The sequence below is a fragment of the Myripristis murdjan genome, chromosome 6 (genome assembly GCF_902150065.1).
Source record: "Myripristis murdjan chromosome 6, fMyrMur1.1, whole genome shotgun sequence".
Classification (NCBI taxonomy): Eukaryota; Metazoa; Chordata; class Actinopteri; order Holocentriformes; family Holocentridae; genus Myripristis; species Myripristis murdjan.
The window spans coordinates 12,264,831-12,288,397 of record NC_043985.1 but is presented as its reverse complement, the minus strand read 5'-3'; the positions used below and the strand labels follow the sequence as shown (position 1 = coordinate 12,288,397).

The 23,567-nt window shown below is 39.9% G+C and overlaps 2 protein-coding genes across 4 annotated transcripts; one reads left to right on the top strand and one right to left on the bottom strand.

The window, feature by feature from the left end:
- Window positions 1-449: 449 nt before the first annotated feature.
- sv2 (synaptic vesicle glycoprotein 2) lies at window positions 450-11,039 on the bottom strand. Of its 2 annotated transcripts, XM_030054309.1 has the most exons (14): window positions 10,810-11,039; window positions 9,616-9,749; window positions 8,527-8,625; window positions 8,051-8,212; window positions 7,093-7,255; window positions 6,822-6,943; window positions 6,227-6,390; window positions 6,041-6,121; window positions 5,397-5,495; window positions 4,973-5,061; window positions 4,406-4,533; window positions 3,958-4,053; window positions 3,164-3,323; window positions 1,690-1,873 (listed from the first exon to the last, which is right to left on the bottom strand). In XM_030054309.1, exons 2-14 carry the CDS (start codon window positions 9,707-9,709, stop codon window positions 1,690-1,692), a joined length of 1,641 nt encoding a protein of 546 aa, XP_029910169.1. In that variant the 5' UTR covers window positions 9,710-9,749; window positions 10,810-11,039. The 2 variants fall into 2 exon arrangements, with proteins under 2 accessions (XP_029910170.1, XP_029910169.1); XM_030054310.1 differs by lacking the exon at window positions 10,810-11,039 and having other exon boundaries at window positions 450-1,873; window positions 9,616-9,743.
- On the top strand, window positions 10,080-23,205 carry snx1a (sorting nexin 1a). 2 transcript variants are annotated; one of them, XM_030054308.1, is made up of 15 exons: window positions 10,080-10,235; window positions 11,642-12,617; window positions 13,569-13,705; window positions 14,547-14,613; window positions 15,557-15,600; window positions 15,873-16,014; window positions 16,103-16,181; window positions 18,053-18,128; window positions 18,418-18,531; window positions 19,283-19,376; window positions 19,983-20,188; window positions 20,524-20,667; window positions 21,189-21,269; window positions 21,367-21,438; window positions 21,654-23,205. In XM_030054308.1, exons 1-15 carry the CDS (start codon window positions 10,113-10,115, stop codon window positions 21,702-21,704), a joined length of 2,406 nt encoding a protein of 801 aa, XP_029910168.1. In that variant the 5' UTR covers window positions 10,080-10,112; the 3' UTR covers window positions 21,705-23,205. The 2 variants fall into 2 exon arrangements, with proteins under 2 accessions (XP_029910168.1, XP_029910166.1); XM_030054306.1 differs by having other exon boundaries at window positions 10,080-10,244.
- The last annotated feature ends 362 nt before the right edge of the window (window positions 23,206-23,567 follow it).

The window sequence follows — 23,567 nt, the reverse complement described above, 5'->3', positions numbered from 1 at the left end:
TTTGTAATAGTGGTATTTCTAAGCATGACCTAAGTTCAAAACAGGTACTTTTTAATGTTTGCAACAAATTACACTGAATTATAAATTATTTTTTAAATTCTGAAATTCCCTCTAATTAAATTTTCTAGACATGAAACCAAAATGTCATCTATTAGGCCTAAATATCTGTGTTTACGCTGATGTTCATTTCAAAATGGCTGCTGTGAAGAAAAAAAAATCTCATTTAAATTTACGTTTTTGTTTTGACATGTTTTTTCTCATTTTTGTCTGTGTTTAATTTTACATATATTCTGTTTTTTTTTTTTTTTTTTTTTTTTTTTAATAACTATGATATGGCATTAATGTGTTTGTGTGTGGCAAGTGTTTGCCATTTTATTTTCTTGATTAATGGTCCTGAATGTGTAGGTGATGCCTCAGAAAACAGACCAACAGACAGAAGCAACCGCTACGAAACAAAACAGTTTATTTGCAACTACTTTGGTAGTCATGAAGCACTGCGAAAACGTCTGAACACAGACGTACTGCTGTGATTGTAGGAGGACACTGGCACTCTTTGGTCTTCCACTGAATGCTGAACTGACTATTGGTCCTGTTGTGTAAAAAAAAACAGAGGAACGTGTACAGCACGATGCAAACTGGCAGTGGAAATACGTCCCTGATTTCAACATCTTCCTACGTTCTTCTTCAATAGTGTTTTGCTTTCCATGTCAATAATAATAATGCTTTTAACATACCCGTTTACTTCCTTCCAATGAATGCTGATGCTGTGCACAGTATTTATATATCATGCACAGCTTATTGTGCATTTATGTATAACATAAGGAACAGCTCTAGTTTTTAAGAAGCCAACCTCTTTTTTCATGAAATGGTTCCTTTCAACAGGGTTATGTTAACTGAGATTAATGCTTACAATATGCCCCGAAGAAGAAAAAAATGACACATAGTCACTTTATACAGGGACAGTCTGACAACACATGGTGTTGGGCTGTGTGATATTTTTCTGAAAAATGCTTTTAAGCCCCACTGAATAGCACTACACTTTCTGCCTCTTAAGCACCAAATAACAGCCTGGGCTGAATAATCGGATAATCAGTATTGCTGCTTAAAAGCCAGAACATTCTTTCAAGATCAAGGTGACAACAGCATTCAAGGAGATTTTTTTTTTTTTTTTTTTTTTAACTGAGCACACGCGCATCAGTCTCTGATCCAATCACTGATTGTACCCCAGAATGTTTTATAACATCATTTTCAGCACAATCCTTTTTGAAAAATAAGATAAAAAGAAACTTCATTTTGAGATTAGAAACTCGCTTCAACTTTTTGGAGGTGTCCTTGTGGTTCAATTGGATGGTATGCTTCCTCGGCACTTATGTCACAAGCTCATAATATTCCACTGCCATGTCTTCCTAGTCACTTTGTTGAATAATAGCACTTGGAAGGCAGACAGAGACCAATGCCCTTTAACAATATTTTCTCTTGGTATTTCTGGCATCTTAAAAGAGGCACCATTCAAGGTAGGAGGAAAATCAACAGAGAAGACACAAGGCACAGGATTTAGGATGTAGGCAAAATGTATCAGCAGAGAGCTTCTAGGCATCGATCCCCTAGTCTGGTTCCACAAGAGCTAAGGGGGTGTTTGTGTCTAATTTGCATGTACTTGTAAGATATGGTGGAAGAGACCCTGAGGGATCAGGTGAGCTCTGTCTGCTTGGTTTGTGGAAGCAGGAGGGCTGCTAATCCTCCTGTCAGAAGCAGAGTAGACACCAGCAGGACTGGAACAGCACAGTTTGTGTCCACCAGCTTTCCAAAAACTACATTTCCCATGATCGCTGCTACTCGGCCAATTCCTGTGAAGAAACCAAGGGCAGAGGACCTAAAAGAAACAAAACAACAGGGGAGAACAGGTGAGCGCTGTTGCATACTTCAATGAAAGCAGGGCTAATTTATAATGTATGTAATCTGACACTTTTCCCAAAAATGTTTTATTGCTTGTTTTACTCTTTGTTTTATTGCTTTCTATTTTCAATTTTCCAACAGGGCAATTAACATAGGTTTCACTGAAACATCTGTATACTCTGCTGTGTACTGCTCTGCTGCTATGGAGATTGAACAGTTTTTGGGCAATGGTTAGGCATGGGTAGACTAACTAGTTATACTGCCTGTTGAGAGTCTATCTTCAGATGTTTAAAAACATTTTTTTAAAAAATGGTTATATCCAAGCAGTGTCACATGCCACAGCTAATTCTCTGTGTAATACACTGACAAGATCAGATGAGCCTTCCCATACTCTATAATGGGAGTGACTAGAGTCTGGTGTTGGGTGAGACAGTACATATTTAGATTTATTTAACATGTATTTGTGCTTTTATTTTTATTTTTTTTAATACAAACTTCAATTATTCAAACCTGACTTGAAATAACTGCTTTCCATTTTTCATACTATCCAAAAACAAAAAGCGGCAAATGGCTTCTCAAATCTTTATATCTCCAACTATGCGGGCTGTGCACCAAATCCAGCAGGAGAAATGAACTTTTTTTTTTTTTTTTTTTTTTTTAATATAACAGCTGTTATGGGCTGATTAGGATTAGCTGACATTGTAACTGTACGGAAATGTACTGGTTTTCCCTTTAACGTTACGTTGAGCTGCTGTGGGACATGCTGGTGTCTCTTTTGGTTCCGTAATAACGTCTCACTCGTGCTGCTAATTAAAGCCTCATGGGGTGTGCAGTCTAAGCCACAGTGACATCTTGTGGCCAAAACCAAAACATCCTTTGTTCCAATTACCAATGTAAATTTTTAATAATGCTTGTTTTGTCATGATGAAACTGTTGATAAAGTTATTCAAATGGTTCCAGTAGAACAGCAGAATCCTGAATATGATGCCTATTCTACTCATTCAAGTTCTGTAGTAAGAGCTATTTAGAACCAAAAAACACATCAGCATTGTCCCTCAATTAAAGCCAAATAAAAGTATGATAATGATAAAATACCTTTTGAAGGTACAGCGAGAAAATTTACTTTGACAGTCAGATGTGAACTGTTGGACCTGAGCTGCGTATGTGTGCTATTAAATAGCAGGTGCTGTAACACTGATGCAGAATACTGTGGGGATGCTGTCATCGGTTAATCTGTTTGGTTTTACGCGGTGATAAAATGAGGTACCGTAAGTGAGTTGGGTAAAGCTCCGTTCCCATGACGTCCAGGGCATTCCAGGAGATGACAGACACTGCACTGAAGACACAGGACAGGATGAGGCTCTGACCTTTGGTCTGGACCACATAGATGAGGAAGACACTGATGCTGGACACTAGCATACTGCAAGCTGGAGAATACAACACAGACACACAGATTCAGGTCACACTTCAAATTCAGTTGATACTCAAGGTGTAAAACTGGGTGGTTGTAGGGCTGGACGCCCTGTCACAGCATGACCCAGACACTTGTGTAGGAGGAGATCAGTACCTGATCATGTCCCGAGAGGTCAGATAGATTACTTTATGTTCCCTTAATTACAGGAAAGAAGCAAGCAGTGACTAGCAAGCTTTTTGGTTGTGTTTCAGGCTGGGAAAATCTGGGTAGAGAAGGTTAAATGGACACATTCTGCCCTCCGTTTGCTACTGAGGTATCACTGAGCAAGAAACTTAACCCACAAACTACTCCATGGGAGCAGCTAAGTGGCACCTAGTTACAAATATGTATAAAATAAATAAAACATGAAACAAGGCATGGTTGAAGAAGTGTATGCATATCAAGCAAATGAGCAAAGTTTAAAATCAAGGGTGCAGTACAAGGGGCTGTCACTGATAGACACGACTGAGGGCTGTTCAACTTCTTTTAGTCTTAACATCAGTTTAAAAACTTAACTTATAACAAATGCTGATTAGGGAGCCGGTTTCATTAGTGGACAGGACAGACTCTTTAATTACAATGTGCCATTTTATGAAGAGCAGACTCACAAAGCAGTGCCTTCCCGCCGCTGTGGTCCATCATAAGAATGGTGAAGATGTTGCCTGGCAAGTTTGAGACAGCGGTGAGGAAGCCCTCCTTATACACTACCAGTTGAAGAAGAGACACATGTAGGTATCAGCACAAAACACAACACAAATAACTCAAAAACAGAGATAACATTCAACGAACGCCTCTCTGGGTGTCACCACACGTTGGCCCTCTTTGCCTATCAGGGTTAATGCAGCATTTCAAAAGAGAGATACTCTGGCACTTCCACCTGCAGATAAAACCGACAGTTATTGAAGCAAACAACAACAATGAGCTGCTGCCCAAACACGCCGCAGGTAAAAGTGCTTTGGTGCCTGTCCTTTGAAAAACACCACCTGTGTTTGCAAAGAGCATTTTATATTTGGACATAACCTAAAGGCCACAAACTTTATCAACTCAGATACACACCTGCTGTCGTGACTGGAGAGCAGGTTTTGTTGTGGAGTGGAGATGGGAGGGGTGCGCTTGCGCAGGGGGAGCCTTCCACCTCAGCTTTCTCAAACAGTTCGGGCAGCCACATCCACAGCCCATAGTAGCTACACAAACACCCACAAATTCATACATAATGGGATTTTAGAATTAAATCTAAACTAGAATAGATTTTTATGTACAGATACACCAGTCCTATCCACCAAAGTGTTGCAACAACAGTGAAAAGCCTATGATCCCATCCAAGTGATACTAAACAGTTTTATCCTATTTGCAAAATACAAACTGTCTTTAAAAGCATAACAGACTGGTTGGGTCGGTTAACATTTACTGGCATTACGCCTCATGATATCTGGGTGCTGAAGTTTAGATTTCTCCAACAACTATCTCTCACTTCCACCATGCTGCTCAACAGCAGGAGCGTCGGGACGGGCTTGATGAATGCAAGCCCTGGGCTTTGTAAAGAAAACATCAGCTGCATTACAAAACTACAAAGGATAATTGCAGCATGCATGTTTGTGCAGATGAACAGATGGGGTTTCTCACCCGAAGGAGATGCAGTAGAAGATAACCAGCAGAGCGATGCTCCTGGATCTGAGTGGACCATGAAACAGCTGTCTAATGGGCACCAGGCCCTGCAGGACAAAACATACAGCAACACGCAGAACAGCTCTTTAATGACAACTTGGTGTAAAGAACAGGAACAAAACAAAAATATAAACAATATTGCAGAGGACAGTAAGAGAAAACTTTTCATGATTTGCCCTATAATTTATTCTTGCCCGATATGTTATTGCTTTTTAACATCTCAACATAAAATAATGCAACATAACATCAGGGAAAACAGGAACAAATGAAAAGTCCCCTCACTGTCTGCTGTTAGATGCCCCTGCAGCTATCATTTTACTAAGACATAACCCCAAAACAGTCTCTCTGGATTTTCGGTGAAGGCTGTGTGTGTAGATATTACCATTTTCAAAAGGCTGGCAAGACGTTCTCCGTTTGAACCCCGACCCCTGTTCTCCCCTGATACCCGTCCTTGCATGGAGTTGGTATGCAAGCCAAATATCTGTAAAGGAGTTGAAGGTGAGTGCTGCACATTCTTTACACCTACAGTAGGTCACTGCAGAGGCCCTGAAGCACATGTTGCAACAAGATCTGGAAACAACACACACACTCCCAGCTCTCATTACAGCTCTCGCTTCCTGTATGATTGCACTTTATGTATCAAAGCTTTTTTTGTTTATTTTTATCTCCCATGGTGTGTAAAGGATCATTTTCCACCATGTTGTGTTCTGATGTCATTTATTTATACTCTGTGATCCAGCGGGGCCTTTACTTTTAATTTGGATATTTTTGTCGATGTTTTTGTTCACTGGTTTGTGCTTGAAAATGAGATACATTGAGAGATTACTCAATCTCACCTGCAGAGATTTGTAGTTTGAATGTTTTCTGTGTATTAAATCATTGTTACATTCCTGTCTTATTCTCTAAATGACTTCACTCTTATGCTTTATTGCCATGCATCTAATATTATCACATATCAAACAATACACTGGAATAAATCCACAGGCCACCAGGACACAAAACACAGGAACAAGCTGCAGTTCATACTGGAAAGGACGTGTCTTTTCCCCACTGGTTTACTTCAAACATCAAACGGAAAACACGGAGTGCCTGTTTCTCCTGGCCAGCCTGGTAAAGACAGAGAAGAAAATTCTAAGATTGTTAAAAACAGAAAGAAAAGTGGTCATCCACTCTTCCATTAGAAGCCTGTGACTGATCATGGCCATAAGATACCTCCATGAGGAACTTGGGACTCTCGGGCATGAACAGCCTGAAAAGAACAGCGGAGGTGAGGCCGGGTGCGGAGCACAGCACCACAAATACTCTCCAGCTCTTAAACTCATGCCCTCCCAAGGAAATGTGAGCCCAGGAACTTGGAATCACTAACCAGGCCAGGCCTGCAAGACAAAAAAAAAGGGTTTAGGGTTCCCCTTTCAAAACTAGATACTAAAGATTTTAATTACCTCTGACAAGGAGGTTGCATTTTAACCCCTTTTAGTTATTTAGTTATAACCCCTGTTATAAGGATATGTCAGTCACATGGAATTTGGTGAACAGGGTCATGGAACAATCGATTCAACTTTGATGGTGATCCAAATCAAGATCTCCAGAATCAGAAAAATATTGTGTTTCAGCCATAACTAAGAAACTAGTGGAGATAAAGAGTTCTTTGTAAGGACAAGATCTTAGTTTTCTTTCTTTCTTTCTTTCTTTTTTATTACTTTTCTAAATGTTTTGGCAATTCTAAGATGTTGAAAGAACTGGTTATGCAAACATTTGTCTCCATTTAAGATTTTCAATAATCTCCAGACCTGTGTAGAAAGCCCACCTGCAGCCAGGATGTTTCCTGCCATCCAGAATGTGGCCAGAGCACTGATCATTGCACCTCTCCTCAGACGGGGCAGGAACTCTGAGAAGTAGGAGAATATAACAGGGATCGAACCGCCAACTCTACAAAGGGGGAAAAAAAATAGAACGGATATGTAACAGTGTTTTCTGTGTTTTAATTTAGCTATAAACATCTCACAAATATGTTAGCTATAATCAATATAAAATAGATTAGCACTGTTTCAAAATGTCAAAAGAAGAGAACTCCTCACCCCACACCGCTGATGAAGCGCAACAGCAGGAAGAGCCAGAACCACGGAGCCAAGCTGGCCAGAGCGCCGAACAGCCCGTTGACTGTCAGGGACATGACCAAGACCCTGTGGCGCCCCCTCTGGTCAGCCAAATATCCCCACAGGTAGCCACCCACCATCATTCCTGTGAGGCACCAGTAGAATAGGTATTTAATATATTACTCAATTCAGGTCAGTAACAAACCAAACTTTCATTTCATTTCAGAAATGAGAGGGTGCGTGTTCTTTCTGGCTCCACTTCTTTCTTTAGATGAAATATATTGTTTGTTACTGTGATGCTTATTTTTTGATACTTTGTAATACTTGTTAACATGGAATGACAAATAAAACTGGTATGTAAGTAACGATGCAAGACACTACAATACACAATGGATTAAGCTGACCTAACAAGGTGCGATTTGTCCATCAGGTCACCTCATGTGTTGTGTCAGTGTAACAGGTAATAACAGGTAATAAACATTAAGTAACAGTTAACTAACCGTTAACTAATGTGTCTAAGAATGTGTCAGCACTAATGCTGTTCATGCTAAGGTATTAATTTATTTGTTATTTAAGGGTCATAATAATCATTAACTAACAGTTAATTAACCATTACGGCATTAACTAACATTAACTAACATTAATTGTTGTACTCTTATTGTAAAGTGTTACCGTTACAGTTTACTCTAATAAGCTTTCCCTCTTATGATGTCTGGTGTTATTATGCAAGTTGCCCTTATGTTTCTGCACAAGAGGCCACAAAAACAAATTCTTTTATATTTATTGTATTTGATTCAAGCTTCATGGAGGCACAAGAGAGATGGCAACATGGTGTTACTCTGTTTTGGTCTGTCTGGTATTTTTGTGTTTGTGAGCATGGCATCGTATTCAGTACTTGTACAATTATGCTTAATTGGTATATAAAGTCATTGTGAATTACCAAGGAAAATGCTGGCAGTCAGCAGGCCCATGTCTGAAGAGCTCAGCTGCAGATCGCAGCGTGCTGTTGGCAGGAGAAAGGACACACACAGAATCTCTACAGCATCGCTGGCATTGGCCCATCCACACACCACCAACAGGAATGCATGGAATAACCCAAAACCTGAGGGTAAAGGAATAAGAAAATGTGAATAAATATAAATATTGGCAGTCAAAATATTTTTCAAGTCTCCACAGGCCTATTAGATATATGATATACTTATTTGTTTAAATATTATACAGTCAGTCACAACACATTTACATGCAAGCAGAAATGTTGGATATGCTGATAAAGATGACTGCCTCTTAATTTTATGTTGACTTTATACACATATATTTCACATATTGAACTGATATTCGAGATGAAGATGGCATTAGAGCAACAAAAAGTAAAGGGGACTAAAATGGCAGATATACTACCATCAATATTTAGAGTACCTGCTTCTTCTACTGCTTCCTCGTATGTTAATCTTCTTTGTGCACTCTTATCAGCGTCATGTGGGATGTTAGCAGTGCTCCTGTCGAAAATGATGTCACCTGTAAAGTGGTCAAACATACATACTCACGGTAACATGGGATCTCACAATACAGCACATTACTCTTTCTGTAGGTTATAAATGTTCACTCAGGTCTCCACTTCACTGAGGCAAATTGTAAAAGCCACAAGCTTCCATTAAACTCAATACAAACCAACTGAAACTTAAGGAAGCTAGGTAAGACTTAGTGACAGCTGACAGTATACAGGGGTACTACTGATCACTCAAAAGCACCTCAAAGCAGGCCTACCTAAAAGTGCTAAAACAGTAGAACTGGGATGATATGCTTATCTCCTGATTCAATACTATCACGATACTGGGGTGTCGATTTCATATGTATTGTCATTTGATATTACAACTTATTGTGTGTTTTTGTTTTCTGAACTATACTCTAGTTTGTGGCTGTACAATGTCATGAAGCTGTGATTGTCCTAAAAAGCACAATAGGCCATTTTATACAGTGATGTCAAGTTTCAAAAAATGGTGTCACTAGAATTAAGCGGCTGCTTATGAATAACACTGGGCTCATTCAATCCACAAGAGTCTCAACTTTCAAGTCATACCCAGTTGCATGGTCTGTGCCCCAAACTGTATTGGATTAGCATGAGGTCACACACAAATAGGGCCACTGAACACAAATGATAATTTCTTATGCTTCTCAGAATATGATAACACCTAAGAAGGTTTATGCTGCTGGTACTGGTTGAACTCTGGTTGGTTCTGCAGGTCCTCAACTTTTAGAACCACAGGGGACCTCCTGAGGAATATTACAGGAGGTCCCAAGCTCATTACGGAACAGCCTAATTTCACTATTACAATCAACTATTGTGCATCTTCTGGTAGGTCCTAGCTCTTGGAATGAAAACGTTTAGAAACCCCTCAGTCCAAAAAACATGCCCAGTGGATTAAACATTATTGAAGGTGTCCGAGGCCTCCTGTGCATCTGTTTAGGGGTTCTTGAGGTGAAGTAGAAAGGAATGACATAACATACCATCATCTGTGTCAAAGTCGCTTGGCTGCAGGCGGTCACCGGTGAGAAGTGGCTCTCGTGCCTCCGCATCCCCAGACCGCACTACACGAGACATCGCACGTCCTGTGTAATGTGCACGCGGCGCGCACTCTTACCTATTCAATTCAACCAGGAACATGTCAGAGTTTCTGCCTCTGCTTCTCCCGTTTAAACCGGTGGAGACTGGCAGCTAGCTAACAGTGCAGCTACCTTACGCAAAACACCATGCAAACCAGGAAGTAACATTTAACTCTTAAAAGCCACCACGACGTCTTTCACGCCCCCTCGGGTCTTTCTGTTCTTTTTTACGGGCGTGCGGTGCAAATTCAGTTTCTTGAGGTTGTAGCTACCGGTGCAGCGTGTAGCCGAGTGTAGCTTCACCTGGGCAGGGTGGTTACAGGACTCGTGAGCAAACGAGAACGGGTCCAGTTGACGTTAATGTTAGCGGTACCTCCCCTTGTTTTAAAAAAGATTTGAAGATGGCGACCAGTTCAGAACGCAGTCCTCCTCCTTTCCCCGACTCAGAGGACCAGGAGCTACTGGAGTCTGAAGAAGTCGGAGCCCCTGACAGCGATGATGATGATGAAGGAGAAGACCTTTTCGTAAGCGCTGTATGTCTGCTTGATAGTCATATGATACCCATGTTAACTACACGCTAGCCCACTACCGTGTTTGCTAACATACCAACTAGCTAACGTCAGCGAGCCAGAAAGCTAACGAGGCACATTTGCGCTAAAGTTTTGGGAAGTATTGGCTAACTATTAGTTCTCCGGGTGTAGGAGGCAATAAACCGCTTATGTTCACACGATCAAACAACAGGGCAACTATTGAAATGTTTGACTTTTATAATTTAATTAGCTATCGATCATCATCTGAAGTTGCAGCTGTATAAAATCAGAGATTACAGTTAACTTTGTCGATTTTGCAGCAATGAAAATCTTGTTGTAATCTTGGGTAAAAGTCGCGTTGCACGGCTTTGAACTTGTTGCCATTGTGGTGTCATTGATTTCTTGCCACAAAGTTGCAGTGTGATGACCTGACTTACAGTGATTTAGCCAGCCTGTGAGCGTAAACCTGCTTCCCAGTCAAATCAAGTTAGACTGATCGATACTGCTGTCACGCATCAACCTTGACATCGTTTAAAGTTCACAGCCTCTAGATTTCTAGGTAACTTACACCATCTCGTACAATCTTAGGATAGCGCCAAGGCTTTTCAGAATCTAGGCCAGGAGAAAAAGCTGCAGTCTCGCTTAAATGAGTCTTTGCAAACCGAGAGTTTAGGTTTGCGTCATTTTCCCGTCACTTTAGCTGTGGACAGGTGACATTACCGGGGATGCGTTTCTACTTTTCATGTTTGTGGGTCCAATTCTGAGTAATTGTGAGGATTAAAAGCTAGCGCAGCCTCATGTCATGTGAGTCTCAGATGTGGTCACATGGTCAGAACCCGGATGTTTTTCTACAGGTTAACAATGAGAGTTCAGAGGCTAGATTAGAAAGTTGCTGTCTTTGATTTCTGTGCAGAACTCACTGCTGCATGGAAAACATTCGTCAGCAGTAGTAGACCTCATTTATTAGTCTGTAGCTTATGTAATGTCTAAGAAATGGTCCAGTCTGTGGTCATTAGTACTGCACTCAGTCGTGCTCCCTACTTAATGAGGCAGTTTTAGTCAGTTCATTACATTTCAGCCCCAGTGTCTAGGCTTTAATGTACATTGGACTGTGCATTAAAAGCAAGTGCTCTGTTTTACAAATGGACCTATACTCTACATAGACTCTCGTCTTAGACCTGTTGTCAGTATGTGCTGATTCAGCTGTTTCTGAAACATGGTCTGCTGCTTCAGGAAGTCATTACATCTCCTCTCTTCCAAGTGAAGTGCTAGTTGTAATTTTTAAGACAAAAATGAATGCTGTAAGAATAAATGTGTTACATGTCAACAGAAGAGTTTTGAAGTTGTATTCAGATGCTTAAAAATTGACATTTTAGTTCCCCTTTTTGCTTTACTCTCAGATCAACCCAGAACAACTGACCAAAATGGACACTACGCTACCAGAAATTGATCAGCCCAGTGCTATTTCAGCTGAACCACCCAGTGAAGCCATGGGTGATCCCTTGGTTGAGCCTGTTAGCCATACAGAAGACAAACCAGCAAGTGAAGCTGTCAGTGAATCCCTCGATGATTTTGTTGACCTAACAAACAATGAAACCGATGCTCCAGGTGATGCGATCACAGCTGAAATTGCCATTACAGATGCAACAAAAGAAACAACTGAAATCGCTTTAGATGAACCCTCTGATGATTTTGTTGACTTGTTGGGAAATGAAACTGAAGTGGCACGTGAGGAAGTAGTGACAGAGGATGTTACTGTTGAAGCAGTGCCAGATAGTAGTGAAGCGGTTGGCAGCATCACAGATCCACCAAGTGATGACAGAACGGGAAGTGATGCTGAACAGGAAGTAAAAGAAGCTTCCAGTTGTCCAATCATCGACACCAGCATTGATTCATCAGCCAGTAACACACAGCAGCCGCCTGTCAGCGAAAAAATTGCCGACCCGTTGGTTGACCTCATCAGTGATGCTCCACCTGCTGATGTGAAGAAACCCAGCCAGCCACTGACCGACCTGTTTGAAGATGAGCCAAGTGACTTGTTCAGGGAACCCCAGCTGACTAAATCTGCTAAGCAGCCACAGAAAAGCCTCTTCGATGAACCCGATGAGGATATCTTCGGTGAACCACTGGGTGCCACCTCAAAGAAAACCTTAAATGTTGCTGGCGTTGAGCAGAAGGAAAAAAATGTCACAACCAAAAGTGGCGGTAGTGATGTTAGTGGTATAGGCGGGCCTTTGAATGACAACTTCCATCCTGAACCTACTGATATTTTCACTGAGGAAGCTGTCACCACCGTGCCCAGTGTCGTCAGCACCAGCAGTGTCACCTCCAAGACCAATGGAGTCCACTCTGAAGAAGAGGCCGATATATTTGCTGGTGGGTCCACTGTTTTTCTTACGGTCAGTGAAACGGTCAGGATTTTAGGATCCCTGTTCCAAATGATGACTCAAACCCCATTCACATTTTTCATTGGATTGTTCCGCAGAATTCCAGCTCAACTAAGTTGCAAAATGTAAGGCCAGCCTAAGGGAAATGTAGAGACAGACATAGAGGTGTGTTTACACAAAGCATGTTTGAAGTTGTATTCAAATTCTGTAGCATTAACTCTCTCATTAGGTGAGGGGAGAACAATGCCATTTGAGCTCAGGTGACACCAAACAGGTGCGCTGAAATGCCTGAAAATGTGGGTCTTCATGCTCTGTCAAGTGAACTGCAGTGTTTTTAAAGTAAGAGTAAGAATGCAGTCTGAACTCCCTACTAGAAATGACTCCAGTGTTGACACTCATGTATAACTATTTCTCCATATGTTCATAACCTGTATGGACATGTGAGAGGGTAGCTTTAAGCAAATATCACAAACACTCGGTTTTGCCTGTAATAGGACAGTGTGAGCGTAAACAATCCAGAAAATACAGTAAAAAGGAACTTCAGAATCAGAAATTCTTTACATTTCCACTGCAGTCCACTGTGATTCAGACCAAAGAAAATTTTTATGCAAGTTCACAGGTATATATTCAACCTGCAAATCATCTGGAGTCAGGTTAGTATTGTGCAGCTTGAGTGCACAAGTTGGGAGTTAATGCCACTGTTGACCATTTAGAGTCGTCAAATTCGCCAAGTGCAATAAATGTGCAGGAATTTTCCTCTGTGAAATGAATGTAAAGCCATACTGACAACAAATGAGTACATACGGGCAGACATGGAACATGGGCAACGAATTTCACATTCAGCGCCAGGACAGAGCGAGACAGAAGACAGGCAATGAACTGTACATCTAATTTTTTACATTTCCCTTCATTTTGTTTCCTTTTGTTTCTTCTCCAACAGAAGCCACGGTGGAGCTTTCTCTAGACAGTCCGCGGAATGACAGAAAAAAGAATGTGATGACCAAACCGGCTGCATCCGCTCCCTCCCTGTCAGTGGCCGCCAGTCTGTCCAAGCCACAGTCCGCTACGCTGGAGGAGGTACACATCTCATCTTAGTGCTAGTGAAATTTCCATAACTGAAATAAAGTAATGACTGAAAATTGTTGAAGGATTGTCCTAGTACCTTCAGGGATTTGATATTTTGCACACACCATTTTTTTTATTTGAGGGTTTGCCACTGGCCACAAATTTATGGAATTACATGGAATTTTGCAAGGTATACGGTAGACGGGAAGTCAGGGGATTTTCTAAAAATCTTGAGAAGTCAGGGAATATCTGGGAATTGCATTAATGGGACATTTTTTTTTTTTCAAAAAATATTTCCCACTTCCTTTAACAAATGACTGATTACAGTTTTGACAGAAATCCCATTTCTGTTGTAAGAATTGTTTAAATTGTAGGGCTGAACAATTAGAAATGTATCAAAACTGCAACAAGGCCAAATGCAATATCCACATTGCAGGAACTGCAATTTTTTGATAAAGGTAAAATGTGAGACAAAACATTGTTGTATTATATACAGTACAATATCATGGTGCTACAGAGATGCCTTAGTCTACTAATTGTATTTTCTAGAAGTAAAAAAAAAAAAACTCCTGTTTGTTACAGACCCCAGCTAAAATCACACCTTCAATCATTTTTATAGTTTTTTCAGTGAAAATGAAAATTCTGCTGCAAAAATGATCATTCCTACTAAATGCTCTAAATCCTACTACATGACTCTGACTCATATTGCAGTTGCAGTATCTGTAAAATGAATTGCATATGATTTTCATATAATTATTATTTTTTCTTTTTACCAAATTATTTAGCCCCATTAAATTGATTGTAAACATAAGGATGCTTAATGACAAGTTGGTCACTTTGTTTTCTGTTGCAGCTGGAAGAAGAAGAACAGGAGGACAAATTTGACATCAATATCTCTATCACTAATCCCGAAAAAATAGGTGCTGTATTATTTATTTGTTTGTTTGTTTATTTTATGTACTAACTAAAGATAATACATATAGCCTGCAACTTTGAGTTTGCTCATAGAAGCGAGTCTCCAAATGAATTGTTATAACCGAAACATTGGCAGTTTAACTGCTTTATCTGTTTTTCACACTTTAATTTGAAGTCAGTAGAAAATAATTCTTATTATGTGCATGTAGTTTGGGCCCTGAATTTAGTTCTTTTATTTATTTTTTTTAACATGTTTGGGCAAAAGTGATGAGACTACCAATGAAGGTGTAAATTTGAGAACTCTTATATGTGTAATTTGTTTGGACTATCAAATGCAGTATCCTTGGGCTTGCCTATTCCAACATTTTTCTCATTTTGTCCAGATGCAGACAATTTTCTCATCAGCCTTTTCAATTTACCTTAATTTAAGAGATAGCTCTTGTGATTAATATTTTTAAAAAAAAAATCTCATTGGAAGTAGCATTTTTCCTGCATTTAATTAGTTCTGCCTTTCCAAATGTTGAAAATTAAGCATGGAAAATATATTGGTGATTTGGAGCAGACTATTTAATAAATCTTTGACAGAGCTGTATTGGTGTGAAATATCTCAGAGCGCTCCAAAGCCCAGAAATGGTCAGGCGAAGTAGCTCTTCCTCTGTTCATCAGCCTCAGATAATTTTAGCATCTCAGATAGTCAAGCGTCTCTGTTCTCATTACATCTTATTCATAATGGCATTAATATTACATTATGAATCATAAAAGTGTCAGTATTTGGTGTACTCTTTTTGGAAATTAGTAAAAAAAAAAAAAAAAAAAGTCTGTTTTTCAACCTCAAGCACTGGCCATTTTTATTTCATTTCAATATAAGTATTTGTATCCATATTTGCCTACTTAATCTGACTTTGTTCTACACTGATTTAGTAAATTCTCTCTGTGTTTTCTTTTCAGGGGATGGCATGAATGCATACATGGCCTACAAAGTGTCCACACAGGTAAAACCCAAATCAGGATATAGCATTTTGCTCACTCTGTGATGTCCGTCTTTAATGCTGAGGGAGCTTTTACTGTTTCATGTTGGTGGTGTGGCTCTGATGTGCCGAAAGGAAATATTTGTGAAGGTCTTGTTGTAGAAATACTTGCACTTGCACAGGCTAACAGTGATGTCAGATAGTAGTGCAATCAGGAATACCCAAGTTGTAGCATATGAAGCACATAAAATTCACGTGTAGCTCTTCCTGGATGACGCGCTGCCTGTTCCTTGCAGACCACACTGCCCATGTTCCGCAGCAAGGCGTTCACGGTGAGGCGGCGCTTCAGTGACTTCCTCGGCCTCTACGAGAAGCTCTCTGAAAAACATGGACCAAATGGGTACATTGTGCCTCCTCCACCAGAGAAGAGCATCCTGGGTAGGCTGCATGGCCTGTTTTGCTTACTCTACTACAACTATGAATCAAATCTTGAATCAGCTATGAGAACGGGGTTTGTTTTGAGCAGGCATGACGAAGGTGAAGGTGGGAAAGGAAGATCCCTCCTCTGCAGAGTTTGTCGAGAGACGAAGAGCGGCTTTGGAGAGGTAAGGGCTTAAGGAACAAAGGGAAAACCCAAGAGTAACAGTACACTGTGAGAAGCCTTCAGTTTGTGATGTTCATTAGAGTGTAAGTCTCATTTCTTATTTTGTGTTGAAGATGTGTTGGAAATTACTTTTTTTGGTGTACCCATGTTCTCTCAGCCTCCTTTGTGTACATCTGCATTTCCCAGAAGTGCTTATCTGCATTGTATATGTGTAGATGGAGAGCAATCGCGTAGTAAACTTTTGTAGTCAAAAGCAACTAGGACTGGAGAGAAAACAATGCTGTTATGTTTCCAGTTTTCAAATTACAAAAAGTAATCTGGAGATTATATTTCGCATGCTACTTATGACAGATCTGAACTGACACAAGCTGTGGCTGCATTACATTCTGGTCTATTGAGGTTACTGCTGGTAGAGGAACGCTGATGTTTTAGATGACACATTTTCTGTAATGGAACTCACTGTAATCTCATGCCATTTATTGTCTACATTTTACCAGTTATCTGTGTGAAAAAGATTACTCCAAAGAACAATATAGGCCCAGAAATGTAAGGTTATGTAGCTGCTTTTCTTAACCAGCTACATTTACATTCCCATTCAGCTAGAACTCAAAAATCCCCACTGTGAATCACAATGTCAGTAGGCCAGTGGGATGTCTGTTTCGGGTCAAAGTTTGTGTCAGTAATCAGGGGCTGGACTCTAGTAGTGATAAACCGCTTTGAGGACAGCTGAGCTTGTAGTATCAAGGGCCAAAGGCACGCAGACTGGGGCAGCTTGAACTGAACTCTCTTTAACCCTCGACAGCTACAGTCAAAGGTTATTGAGATTAAACTGTTTAACAGAATAAAAATGCACAGTCCACTACCATCCAGTTATATTGCCTGAGCTTTCAGTCAGAACACAGTAGTTGTTTTTCCAATATTTAAAGTTAATTTGACTTGGCTCCTCTGTGATAACACGTTTGATTGTGGAAATGTTACTTTTCTGCCCTCTTGAATCAAAGCTGCATTATGACACTTCGTTAAAAACAACAAAAACTTTTTCTGACCCTTCTGATCAAATCTCATTCTACTGAAAAATAAACATACCCTGGTATAAAGCGTTAATAACAGGGTCCAAAATGATATTTTTTTCTTATCTGCTAAGGTGGCTGGTAGATGAAAAAATTACCAGCCAGACAGATTTCAGAAATCAGTAAATTGCTTTTTACTATTGCAGTTTGCTATTATTACTATTTAGCGTGTCATTTTGGTCTTATGTGCGATCTCAATCAATATTTAAGTAGTGTGCAGTAATAATAGTAGCAACAGTAACTGTATGCAGAAATATTCATCACACTTTTTCAACGCTTAAGTGTAATGCATTTGAATTCATAAATTGAGTAGTATTTGCCTTTAAGCGCAAGAATGAAGAAGGATCCTTTATTAAGGAGTTTTAGAATATAACAGCTATAGAGGAATTAAAAATAACAGGTAAAAATAAGTAACTAATAAGTTCAGAGTCATAGTAATAGTTTTTATTCTGTAGTAGTGTGTTCAGTCTTCAACTCTTCTTCTGTCCTGGGTGCTTCACTGCTGCAGTAAATCTCCATAAAGCTGGGTTTGTAAGTACCTCATGCACTGTAACAAAAAATAACATATTACGCACAATACACACAGCACAGCACATCTACCAGATTGAAGTGATAGCAAACCAGCAGCTTTCTCTAGTGCGTGTAGGAAAGGGATTTCTTCTCTTCCAGGCAGAGTGGCAGGTGGTCTCCATAATTTACTCACCAAGGACTACATTTACCCACATTTTTTATCCAATTCACCCACATTTACCCACAACAGACCAACTTTTGGACCCTGAGTCAGTAATTTCTCATCCATCAGGTATCTCCAGAGGGTGGTGTGTCACCCATCACTTCTTCAAGACCCCGATGTCAGAGAGTTTCTGGAGAGAGATGAGGTAAGGCAAAGTTTAGTTTGCTGGGTGCCTGGGTGAAAATATGAAACTTGCAGTCAAAACTTCTACTGGATGGAAATTGATTTTAATTGTACAATGAAGAATTTATAATGAGGGAACCTAAGTAATGGAATGTATTTCAGTAAATATTAAAATGAACATGCTTGTCCTTTCCATGGGATGCTGATCACTCTGGGTGTCTGATGTTCTAACGTATTTTCTAAATGTGCTGATGTCCACTGATGACTACAATGCAATTGTGAAATTTGGGTGTGTGGTTGTGTGTGTTCAGTTACCAAGGGCAGTGAACACCCAGGCTCTGAGCGGTGCCGGCTTCCTGAAAATGATTAACAAAGCAACAGATGCTGTCAGTAAAATGACCATCAAAATGAATGAGTCAGATGTGGTGAGTACATTACATTATTTCTCTGTGAATCAAAATTCCTCCTGTTCTCTGCTACATCAGTTTCTGAAAAGCTCTTCTGTAGGCAAGTTCTCTCGGGAGAACATCGGACAATTTCATTACATAAAACATGAAAATAGCCACTCAGCTGAACTCTGATGGCACTTTCAGACTGAAGTACTGATCCAAAACATATTAGATGCTTCTTGCTCGTTTGTTTGATCAGAATCCACACTCAACAGGGAAACATGGTAATTGTATTCTTAAGGTGAAAGCACCAACTTTTTGGCAAATAAATTGTATACATCTTCATACATGAAGAGGATTGGTATTCATTTTTCCAATATATATTTAATTTACTTTGGTGCAAACTATCATTAAGGAAACTGTTTTGAGGATGGTACAACTTTAACTGTATCCATTGCAGAATCTCTGACATTGATCCTAGTTCACTAAATACTGGAGGGGAAGCTAATAGTCATCTTGTTGTACACTTGGTGGTAAACTAATCAGATGATCAGAGATCACTGGACAAAAACTGTTGTATTCTTTTTAAAAAAACAAACAAAAAAACAAACAAACAAACAAAAAAAGAAACACTTGTTGTGTTGTGAGATTATCCTCAGATATATAGTAATAGGGCTTTGTAGCTGCAGCCCCCAGTTTTAAAACCAGCATTTTCAAGCCCAGTTTAAAATTTGAGATCTGCTTGTAAGAGTGTAATTCTGTGTACTAAGCATATATTTTGCTGCAGTGGTTTGAGGAGAAACTGCAGGAGGTGGAGTCTGCAGACCAACAATTCAGGAAGATCCACGGACTGGTCGACTCCCTGGTTGGCCACAGGAAAGGTTAGTCACACCCTTTCAAACTGTCACTCATACTCCTTTGCTTTATGTACATCCTGTGTTAGTTATCTAAATTCAGATGAAGGAGGGTGGACTAAAGTGTCTGAGTGCCCTTCATTTATTATGCGAAGTGTTTTCAGTGATGAATAGTCCAAATATATTTTGACAGTAGTTATTAATATAACCCAGTTGTTGACAGTAGACAGTTGTCTAGCAGTGAGCCACTGACCCTGAATCAAACAAGATTGGCAAAGGCTACATGCAGTTTTATTTTAATCAAATTAATTAAATTATATTATATTTCATTCAACAGAACAGAGCTAATTCATCCTATTTATTTTACATTTTTTACATTTGTTCATATAATAGCAAACCTTACACTTTGAACACCCAATAGATAAATGAATAAAATCACTTTGAATGAAGCTTAAATGTAGAGTCAGTTCTTTTAAGATATCTCTTAAACAATGGGCTCCATAGCCAGTGTTTGTCAAATTCCCATGTCCAAACATGAGTAAGAAATGTTCCTATGTTGCGTGTGTTTCTTGGGGTCCCCTCAGAAACTAAGGTAACCACTTGTGTTTCTGTTAACATTTGTTTGCCCTGTAGAGTTATCACTGAACACAGCGGGCTTTGCTAAGAGCGTGGCCATGCTGGGCAGTTCGGAGGACAACACCGCCCTCTCCCGTGCGCTGTCCCAGCTGGCAGAGGTGGAGGACAAGATGGAGCAGTTACACCAGGAGCAGGCCTCAAACGACTCCTTCTGCTTTGCAGAACTCCTCGCAGACTACATACGCCTGCTGGGTGCCGTGAGGGTACTGAGACAAGAACTGAAACTATTCTGAACCGCAAAACTAATTCTACCCAAAGAGTGCCATTCCAAAATATTAAAATGTGAGCCAGGAAATGATCAGACAGTAAAACAAACAGTGATCTGGCTTCACTCCGATGGTAGCTTTAAAAACTGGAACTGGCTGTTATGAGGACTGAATCTGAAATCCTTTCAGGGTCCATCAGCCTGACATAACTTCTTTTTCCACTGTTTGTGAGCAAGAATCTAAATGCGCTGCCTGCTCCCTCATGGAAAGTTGTTCTGAGTAAGGCAACATATAAAAGTGAAGTAATTTGCTGTGCATTTGTCATCCTTCAGGGGTCATTTGATCAGCGGATGAAGGCGTGGCAACGCTGGCAGGATGCACAGTCAATGCTGCAGAAGAAGCGGGAGACGGAGGCCAAGCTGCTGTGGGCCAACAAGCCCGACAAGCTCCAGCTGGCCAAAGATGAGATCACTGAGGTACGACATGGGCCAGAATCAACACCTAGAGTAGACAGACCAAGTTTAACCAGTTTGGCACGCTTGGAAATGCTGGAATTGGAACATTGGCATCTTCAGTAGTGGGTGCCACGTTTGAGTAATCAGTGATTGAATTAATGTTATTCCTATAATCACTGTAATGATCAGAAATCGGCACATGAGGCTGTGTTCAGTTTGATGGCAGTTATTGGTTCTCGCAAAAACAGTTAACTTACAGAGTTTAAACTAGCCTGCCTTTTTTTTTTTTTTTTTAAAAAAAGCAGCTTGGTCCATTGCGCCCCATAATACAGACTCTTACAACAAGCCAATGGGTGTAATATACAGTACAATGAAGGAAATCCTACCATCAATCACAGAACTGTATACCTCAAAATGTTTATCATTTCTATCATCTGTTCAGGATCTTTATCGGCAATTATATGACCTCAACCTGACATTTGCAAGAATAATCTAATTTACCTTCTTTTTAAACTTTGTGTGCGCTGTTCTCTCGTTCACAGTGGGAGGCTAAGGTGACGCAGTATGAGAGAGACTTCGACAGGGTATCTGCCACTGTGCGCAAGGAAGTCCTTCGCTTTGAGGTACTGATTTATTTTTTTTTTAAAACCCTTGTTGCATTCACATTAGTGGCTGAAAAAGTTTGTCGTCATTGATTGCCAAAATGGTTTTCCCTTACAGAAAGAGAAGGCCCGGGATTTCAAAAAGCAAATCATCAAGTACTTGGAGTCCATGCTGCAGTCCCAGCAACAGGTGAGCTGTCTCTTTTTCTTGGGAAAAGTGCTCTGTCGTACAAGAAGTGATGAGACAAGTTCCGGGGAAGAGAAATATACAGAGCAGAGGAGAGGAAAAGGAAGACTAGCTTGCAAAACTTGTCGACAAGGCATCAGTAGCGAATCATACATGTTTGTCTTCCAATTTTCATGTTTTTGTGAGTGACGGTGATGTTGACTTCTTTTTTCTTTCAGCTGATAAAGTACTGGGAGGCATTCTTACCCGAAGCAAAAGCAATCGCCTAATCTTCATGCAGACGGCTTTTGGGAGGACAAAAGAGGCTGCCTTTTCTTATACACTTTACCTCTTGCCTTTAAACCAAGGAAAACATGTGCATTGTAAAGGGAGAAGAGATACAATCAACCTGTTTTTTAATCACCTTTAACCTATAGCTCTGTACTCTATTGTATTAATAATTGTATATTTTCATTTAACCTTACACAAATATTTTCTTATTAGATGAAAAGGTTTGCATATACAAAGATATGGATCACACACAAGAAGTGAAAGTGTAGTGAGCGATTCCATGAATTTCAACAAGGGAAGGGAAAGTGAAAAACAAGCCGTTGTTCTCAGGATGTGGTCACACACGTTATCAGGAGCTCCTTCACATCAGCATCGTTGACTGTTTACAGCAGGGCTGCTCTCTCATCACTCAAATTCTTCTGGGGACCCAGATGACGGAAGTAGCCGATTTCAAATTGAACAGAGTCTCGTTCTGTGTTGCATCTTCTTAGTGATGCAAAGGGATATGATAACATTTGGAATTCAGAAATCTTAGCACTTCCAGACGTATAAATACTTAACTACCAGCCTGTTTTTTGTTGTTGTTTTTTTTTTTTTGTTTGTTTTATTTTTTAGTTTGACAATACTATTGATGCTGAGGGGAAGGGTGCAGGGTAAACAGAGGCATTATATTGGCAGGGTCTACAGTTGCGGTTAGGGGTTGCATTATAGGTCAAGCTTTTGGGTGTTGTTTTAGATTTCTGTCGTAGAAACATTAGCTACACATACTACTATTACATGTCTGTGCCTTTTTAAATCTGAACGGTATTTGCCTTGTGATGTCATTTAAAATCTAATTTGGGAGAACCCAGCTTAAAACTCGAAGTAAGAGAGTTTTAAGTCAGCTGTTTTCTTGGCAGAGCTGAGGCACGGTCGCACTTAACTGCCACAACACCTGAAATAAGTGAGACTGTCAGTGCTGATGGTAAAATGAAAAAAAAAAAAAAAAAAGTAAGGTATTGGGACTGGACTGGTAAGGTCGACTCAGGCATTAGATTTGAGTAAAATGGTTAATGCACTGACATCTTAGTTGAACTAATGCTTTCCTGATGCCTCAGTCTGCAAATTGTAAGCTGTGTTTTGCCAATAACCAGTCATTAACCCTGTGTCACTGGTTTATGTGCTGGGCTGCCAGTTTTGGATTACAGCTTTAATTTTACAGTTGCACATTGTCAAATTTCAGCCATACCAGCAATATACCACACTCTACTATTTGTCAACATTAAAGGATTACTGAACTTTTCTTTGCACAGTTTTTTTTTTTAAACACTTAGTCCAAAAGTGTGTATTTGAGATGTATAGCAATACTGTTTGACAGCTTTGAATTCAAACTGTTTGTCAGTATGGCCTTATGTCAACACTCACCAATGTGCAGAGCCATGTCAGTAACGTGCACTGTGTAATAGAAATTTCTTTTAATTGATTCAATAAAACTTGCACTGTTTACACTTGCAAATTTGATTTAAGCTCTCCAGACCAGATTCTTATTTTTCATCTACGGTTGCATCTGTACACTGACACTGTTGGGTGATGATCATACACTGATTTGTTCCAGTTACACTTTATAATGAGGTGGTAAGGGTGGTTCCGTGTGTCGCAGTTTTTAGCTAAGAAGGCGCAATCCGAGTGAATAACCAAGTGTGAAAACAGTATTTTGGTAATTCCATTTATGATATATTACGTCTTCACAAGAAATTTCTTGAAAGCCTGCTGTAGTGAGTTCGCTTGTCTATCGTGAAATGACTGAATAGATTATGTCTGGGGGTGTAACAGTTCAATAAACCCACAGTTTGGTTTTTATTGTGGTTTTAAGGTCACCATTT